At 39.0% G+C, this 7,759-nt stretch overlaps 1 protein-coding gene across 1 annotated transcript; it reads right to left on the reverse strand.

The window, feature by feature from the left end:
- Window positions 1-746: 746 nt before the first annotated feature.
- LOC107706623 (5-hydroxytryptamine receptor 2A-like) lies at window positions 747-6,639 on the reverse strand. The gene is made up of 3 exons (XM_016510382.1): window positions 6,252-6,639; window positions 1,881-2,081; window positions 747-1,736 (listed from the first exon to the last, which is right to left on the reverse strand). Exons 1-3 carry the CDS (start codon window positions 6,637-6,639, stop codon window positions 934-936), a joined length of 1,392 nt encoding a protein of 463 aa, XP_016365868.1. The 3' UTR covers window positions 747-933.
- Window positions 6,640-7,759: the final 1,120 nt, after the last annotated feature.

The following is a 7,759-nucleotide window of genomic DNA, read 5'->3' on the forward strand; positions in this document are numbered from 1 at the left end:
ATAATATTAATAAATTAATGAACATGAAACTATTTCTCTCCTGATGCAAGATAAATTGCAAAAAAAACAAACTTTTAAATATTTTGGCATCTTCAAAAGAATAATCTTCTGTCATCATTTAGTCACCGTACATCATAGCATTCCAGATGTATGACTTTCTTTAGTCAGATGAACTCAATTGTTAGCTAAATAAACCATCTCTGTGAGACCATATAATGCAAGTGGACAGGACCCTCAGCTGTAATCAGTGGATGAATCAATGGTCTTATGAAAAGAAACAATAGGTGTGTGAGAAAAATGCTAATATGTTGAACTTACTATAAACCATCACTTCTGGCAAATATGAGTTCACACCTTGTGTAAGCATTATGTAAGAGTGTTGTGAAACTCACTCGAAAAGTGATGTGGAAGCACAGAAGACTGTCCCTTCTGTGCGAGTTTCACAACATGCTAATGTTCATGCCGACAGTTGGTCAGAAATGAAGTTTGAAGTTTAAAAAGACTGATTTATCAACTGAGTTTGTATGAATTAACGTTTGTGTTTGTTACTTGCATGATTTTTGAAGCGTCAACTTTGAAGGACTTATCCACTTGCATTATATGGACTCAGAGAGATTATTTTTCTAAAAATGTCTGTTTGTGTTTCACAGAAGAAAGAAAGAAATGTTACAAATCTTGTACAAAATAAACATAATGTTGTGATTTGAGTCCCACAAAGAGAGTTGTAAAACTTTATTGCTGTTCGCCCAATTTAAAGCATCTGTCATCTCTTTTGGCTGTGAGCCGTAGGTAGTATGATCTGCTGACTGTGCTGTGCTGCACAGGTGGACACATATTAAAATAAAAGACTTAATTTTTCAAGCTTTTACACCTACAAAGAGACGGTCTCTAAGGTCGGTTGATGTGAACCATAATTAAAAACCCTCTGGAGTCTCACAAATGGCTTACTACCTCTTCCCATTCCTGCTTGTTTTGTGTGTTTCCAGAGTTTGACCTGTCTGTGTTGGAGAAGTTCCCAGACCGGCTGCCCTCTGCCCTCCTCTTTAATGAGTTCTCCACCTTCAGGGGAAGCCCAGAGGAGCTGTACGCCAGAGGAGGGATGGTGTTGACCAGTATCAGCTGCAGAGGCCTCCTCTCCTCACGGTAGCGGCATCGCATGTACCGGCCGAAAGCAGCACGGTAAGTCTTATTGAATAGCGTGTAGATGAAAGGGTTGACTGCTGATGACAGATAACCCACCCAAACAAACACATTCATCAGTCCCCCCACCAACTCTTCATCACACGCCGAACCGCACACCACCGCCATAACGTTTGTCACGAAAAACGGACACCACATGATCACAAACAGAAGGAAGACCACACCTAGCACTTTAGATGCCTTCTGCTCGTTGCTGATGGACTGCATGGAGCGACGGCCAGATCCTCTGGAAGCCCCATCGCGGCAGAGAGACGAACGTGAGAAGAGACGCTCAGAGGACAGCGAGCCTCGTGGGAGGAGTCCAATAGTGGACGACCATTTTGGCCGCACGATGAGTTGGTCCAGGCACAAAGTCGCTTCACTTTGAAGAGCACTGATGGTGAGAATGTAGGTGACGACCATGATGATGAGCGGGATGAAGAACGCCACAAAAGAGCCAATCAAAACGAAATTGTTGTCCGTCAGTTGGCAGCTTTCATTCCGGAAGACTTTGGTGTGGTCGTGCAGGCCGAGGACTGGGACAGGCATGGAGATAACTTGAGACAGATGGAGACAAAATGAGAGTGAAAAGATAGCTTGGAGCTATGGTTTGGCATACCAGTGCTAATAGATGCAGTCTCAGTTGTTTAGCATTTCAGAATTGAGCTGGAAAGCAATTTCCTCTTGCATCTAGAACTTACCCACAGAGATGGTCCAGGCTGCTATAATTTTGACACGGGCTCTGGTTAGAGAGTTCGAGCGGCTGTGGTGGATGGGGTTACGGATGGCGATGTATCGGTCCAGAGAGATGGCACAGAGGTGCATGATGGAGGCGGTGGAGAAGAGAACATCCAGGTAGATCCAGATTGGACATAGGGCCCAGGGAAGGGGCCAGGTGTAACCTAACATATCAAAGACACAAAAAGTGTCACATTCTGTACAAGCATGTACTTGTGTTGTTGGTTACAGTCAGAGAATGTATTAAATATTTATATTTATATATAGGCTACATTTTAAATACAGTTCTATAATATTAAATATTTCAGGGGTCATAGCATGAGGAATTCATGGAGCAATGTAAGCAAGAAAATCTGACTTTTTTTTTACAAGGCGTTCACACTGTCAAAACCACATATAAAAAACAAATTTTGTGACATAATTTTACAGTTTGAAATAACTGTTTTATATATATTAATACAGTTTATTTTAAAATGTAATTTAATCCTCTGATGGCAAAGCTGAATTTTCAGTAGCCATTACTCCAGTTTTCAGTGTCATATGATCCTTCAGAAATTATTCCAATATGTTGATTTGGTGCTCAAGAAATATCTCCTATTATTATCAGTGCTGAAAACAGTTGTGCCGCTTAATTTTTTGAGAAAGCTCAAAAGAAAAGTATTTAGCATTCAGTTATTTTAAATTGTGTTATTATTATATTAGTAGTATTAGTAGTGACAGCAACAGCAGCAAGAATGATATTGAAAAATCTCAATTAGTTGTTGTAAAGTGTGTTTTGGCCACAAAAAACTTCACTTACATTCTAAGTGGACCTCAGAGAAAAGCATAAATAATAGAAATGTATTATATAACCTTGTTAAATGGAATTTGCTTCTTATACAGAAGCAAGAACTGTAATGTTTAAGAATTACTGACACAAAACTGTTCTACACCCTTAAAAATAAAGATTCTTTATTGATGGTTCCATGCAAAACCTTTCCATTGCACAAAAGGTTCTTCAGATTATTAAAATGTTTTTCAGACAAAAAGAACTGTTTACTGATTGGTTCTTTGGGGAACCCAAAATTGTTTTATATGGCCATTAATCGCTTTTTGGAGTGCAATACCTCATTGTTAATCTGAACTTTCAAATCTTTTCCACTTATTTAGTTTTCAGTATCATCAATAATAATTATCTTGAATAAAGTGGATACCAGTAGTCACTGGCAAAACAATGTTGTATTTCACAAGCTTCAGCCTTTTATTTGGCTGACTCACAAAGAACAGATATGTTTTCGAATGCGCTGTGTCTCAGTATTTGATTCCTTTGGGTCTGAACCCAAAGGAATGTAAGATGAGAGAGTAGAAGACTCTCGGGTGCAGATACAGTCTCATCAGCAGCACCTTCACACTCATTGGTGTGCTTCGAACTGGAAAGTCATAGAATCTCCCAGAATTCTCACAACAGGTTCAGCTAAAATAGAGCGCTGTTTCTTAGTGCCTGGCGCGTTCTAGATCACAACCCTGTTTCACATAGGCTATATAAATGACTCTTACTCGGTTATATAATAACATTACATCATATATGTGGGAATAACACGTTTCAGGGAGCAAAAGATGATACCAGCTGTGGATTAGTTGTGGTCACCCAAAATGAGTTCTGTGTTGCGTGTTTGCATGTTTGATTTAAAAACGATGTGTTATGCTTTAGACAGACTGTGTTTTGTCTAGGTTTTCATGGACAGTTCTGATTTCTAAATGACAAACTCCACCAATAAAAGAAGAAAGAAGGAGAATAAATAATTTAATTCTGCGTTATGGTAAATCTGTCTGTACATCATTTAGTGAAGGCCAGCTGTCATAACACCAACACCACGTACATCTGATAGAACCAGGAAGTGGCATGTTTTATTCTCCTTGGTCAAACTATTCAGGACATCAAATAGGAAGCATAACAATTTTTGCTGCACAAACACACCAAAGCACAGAATTAATTCCTCATCAAAGCGCTGGAAGGAGTAGGAAGAGGGATTTCTCTCCCCATGCATGAATACAAGCAGGCTAATTTAGGACACACCAGACGGCCCAACACACACTCATTATGCGCATAAATAAATCACCTTCCAGCAAAATGTATGGAGGCCTAATTATTTTTCTAAAGAGAAATGCATCATTTTCCAGAGATACAAATGTTACAACACAAGAACGTTTGCAGTTTACACCTTTGACCGGGAAGAAATTCACTGGAGGCGTCTGATGAGTGCTGATTCAGAAAAAATGCTCAAATAAAAATCCTGTGCATGACCCCAGACACAGATTTAAAGGAATGTTCTAGCTTCTGAACAATTTCATGCCTATAAACAGCATCTGTGGCACATTGTCGACAACCACAGAAAATAACACAAGAATTACCATATTGGGCCGAATATAAGACGACTCTGATTATAAGACGACCCCCCTTTTTCCAGATGTACCTTTTGGAAAAAGGCTTTTTAAAAACCAAATCTTGTTTTTTCTCAGTAAAACACATTTTGTCTTCCAAGAAAAAAACATCGTCTTATATTCGGGTCAATACGGTATTATCTGTAGTAGTAAACAGCAGGTTCTGATTATGTCAGAAAATAATTATGACTTGTCCCTTAGTTTGTAAGAACAAAGAAAATTTGAATTTACAGTAAAAAACTTACAATGGAAGGCAATAGTTCAAGGCAAATGTACAGGCTGAATTTTCTCTACCAAAAAAAAAGTGTACCATATGAAATAAAGTTATTGAAATCAGAGGTTTTTAAACTTTTTGATGCCAAGGACCACAAATAAAATTTGTGTAAAATATAAAAATATAAAGGCAGTTGTATATATTTTAATATATAAAGACTCATTTACAACATGCGAGAAGAACAGTGTAATGTTCTAAATAATAATAATTTAATTTAATTTATGCATTTAGCAGACACTTTTATCCAAAGCGACTTACAGTGCATTCAGGCTATACATTTTTTACCAGTATGTAAAGACTAAATTTTGTTTGGAAAATTAAATAAAAATGTTCTACTTAATTTGACTGCATCTGTTTTTGCTCATTTGGTTAAAATAGTCCTGATTAATGTCAAAGCAAAACAGGAGTTATAATATCAAAACAATATTGTGTTAAATATTTAATTTAAAAAGGTTACACAGAACTTTTGACAGCCCTAAAAAACATTCACACCTTAGCACCACCTTGTGACCCCCTGGTTTCCTGTTGATGGTTCTCATTGTAAACAGTCCTAATATCCTTGTTCATATCATGCGTATGTTACATGTTTTACTGGCTTAACAAGCCATGATGGAAGTTGAAAGACTGCATATAGTATCTCTATATAAAGACTGCATGTTAGTATCACTATAGAGGCTTTCGCATTGCATAGTTCTAGGAACTCAATTCTAGTAACTAGCCAGCAGGGTCATTCCTCCAAGGGATACGGCCGGAAACTAACAATAAATTCAATTTTCTACCTATTAGATTGTGTGTTATTAACGTCTACACCTACCCCAACCCTAAATCTACCTCTTACAATAATGCAAAAACAGTAATTATTGTTCTACAGTGTGACAAAAATGACACTATATTAATGTGCACATGCCCAGTAGACGCAGCTGTATCCCTTCTAGCCTTAACCCCGACAGCAACGTCTTTATTCACACCATTTACAAATGCCAGCAACCGGTGAATGGAGGATGCCGTGATCGGAGCTGTTTTTGTTGTGTCGTCGTGGGTTTCGTGATAACGGAGATGGAAAGTAAACGCGCAATTTGCCCGATTAAAAGAGCATGAAAATCTGACTAAATCTCCTTTGACAACCTGAAGTGTTATCATCAAGGCTGAGATAAGTACACAACGCTGCAGACAATAGGAAAATGCCGTTATTGCTGTTTTCCATGTTCGTGGAGAAAATATTTTTACATGGGTTTTTAAAAATGGTAGGTAGCCGGTGTTTCTAATGTGTTTGGCCAATCAGCGCACACTTACATCACTGATAGCTCCTATAGAACTGTTTTAGACCCTACTCTGAAGTAGGAGCTAATTTAGTTCCCCCAAACTGAGTTCCTAGAACTAAAACTGTTCCTAGTTCCTGCGGTGCGAACACACCAAAAAGCGGCAACTTCCGCCAATAGTTCTAGGAACTATGAAAAGGTTCCTCCGGTGCAAAAACCCCTATTAGCACCTATGATGTTCATGTGTTGAGGCTATAAGTTAAAAACTATGTATTTTAACAGCTATTTTGGTGAAATTCCTTACCCCATAGACTTCCATTGTGTTTTACTGTAAATTTAATGCATGATGAATACATATGTAAAAATGTAAAGAAACTCACCATAGAGGATTGTCACCATGGCTACTGGCATTACAAGGATACCCAGAAGCATGTCTGTAATTGCTAAAGACCTCAAGAAGTAATTAGTGGCATTCTGTAACTTTCTCTCCAAGCTCACCGCCATGATGACCAGGATGTTACCCGTCACCGTGATGATTATGACCAGAGAAATCAAAAGTGCCACCCAGTTCTTCTGGACATGCTCAGAGGTCAAAGGGTCCGACCTGTTTCTGTCTTCACTACCATTGCAATCCATAGAGTTATTCAGAACTGCATTACCCAGAGACACCTTTTGCTCCATGAGCCAATGTTCGCTGCTTTTGTCTTTTGAAATCTCAGCTGATATCCCGGAGGACCTGAGTTCAGCAGTCGTCCCATTCAGGGCCATTAACAGACAGTTTTTTCAAGCGCGACATCAATTAATTTGTGGAACCCATAGTCCATATGAAGCATTGCACTCCAAGTCTGCACAACCCAAAACGTTCCAGTTTGAGATCGACAGCATGTTCACAGTCACCTTCAAGAGCCTCCTGTTTTCCCCGACCCTGTTGACGGTTATTGTGCACGGATGCTTAGAGCTTGTGATTGTGATTCAGAATAGAGGAGGCAACTTTACAGCTGCATGTACAATAAGAGAGAAAGAAAGAACGAGAGCACATGAGAGACTGGAACACACTGATGTTTCATCCTTGCATGCTCACAGCTGCCCTGGTTTAAACAAAACATCACATAAACACACAAAACATGCAATCTTATGCATTGCTTCATTCCACTATCAACGCATATTGCATGCAACTGAAATTTTAAGTTTAGTGGCTTCAGCAGCAAGACTCATTCAACAGTGTAGTACATCTATGAAAAGGTTCCTCCGGTGCAAAAACCCCTATTAGCACCTATGATGTTCATGTGTTGAGGCTATAAGTTAAAAACTATGTATTTTAACAGCTATTTTGGTGAAATGCCTTGCCCCATAGACTTCCATTGTGTTTTACTGTAAATTTAATGCATGATGAATACATATGTAAAAATGTAAAGAAACTCACCATAGAGGATTGTCACCATGGCTACTGGCATTACAAGGATACCCAGAAGCATGTCTGTAATTGCTAAAGACCTCAAGAAGTAATTAGTGGCATTCTGTAACTTTCTCTCCAAGCTCACCGCCATGATGACCAGGATGTTACCCGTCACCGTGATGATTATGACCAGAGAAATCAAAAGTGCCACCCAGTTCTTCTGGACATGCTCAGAGGTCAAAGGGTCCGACCTGTTTCTGTCTTCACTACCATTGCAATCCATAGAGTTATTCAGAACTGCATTACCCAGAGACACCTTTTGCTCCATGAGCCAATGTTCGCTGCTTTTGTCTTTTGAAATCTCAGCTGATATCCCGGAGGACCTGAGTTCAGCAGTCGTCCCATTCAGGGCCATTAACAGACAGTTTTTTCAAGCGCGACATCAATTAATTTGTGGAACCCATAGTCCATATGAAGCATTGCACTCCAAGT

This window comes from Sinocyclocheilus rhinocerous, unplaced genomic scaffold (genome assembly GCF_001515625.1).
Source record: "Sinocyclocheilus rhinocerous isolate Xijiao unplaced genomic scaffold, SAMN03320098_v1.1 scaffold1285, whole genome shotgun sequence".
NCBI classification, from domain to species: Eukaryota; Metazoa; Chordata; class Actinopteri; order Cypriniformes; family Cyprinidae; genus Sinocyclocheilus; species Sinocyclocheilus rhinocerous.

Excerpts from the sequence above, each read along its gene's own strand:
- LOC107706623 (XM_016510382.1), bottom strand. The coding sequence starts at position 6,639 with ATGGCCCTGAATGGGACGACTGCTGAACTCAGGTCCTCCGGGATATCA. Across the intron at positions 2,082-6,251 it reads CATGGTGACAATCCTCTATG|GTTACACCTGGCCCCTTCCC; the intron begins GTGAGTTTCTTT and ends TTGATATGTTAG. Across the intron at positions 1,737-1,880 it reads AGCCTGGACCATCTCTGTGG|TTATCTCCATGCCTGTCCCA; the intron begins GTAAGTTCTAGA and ends ATCTGTCTCAAG.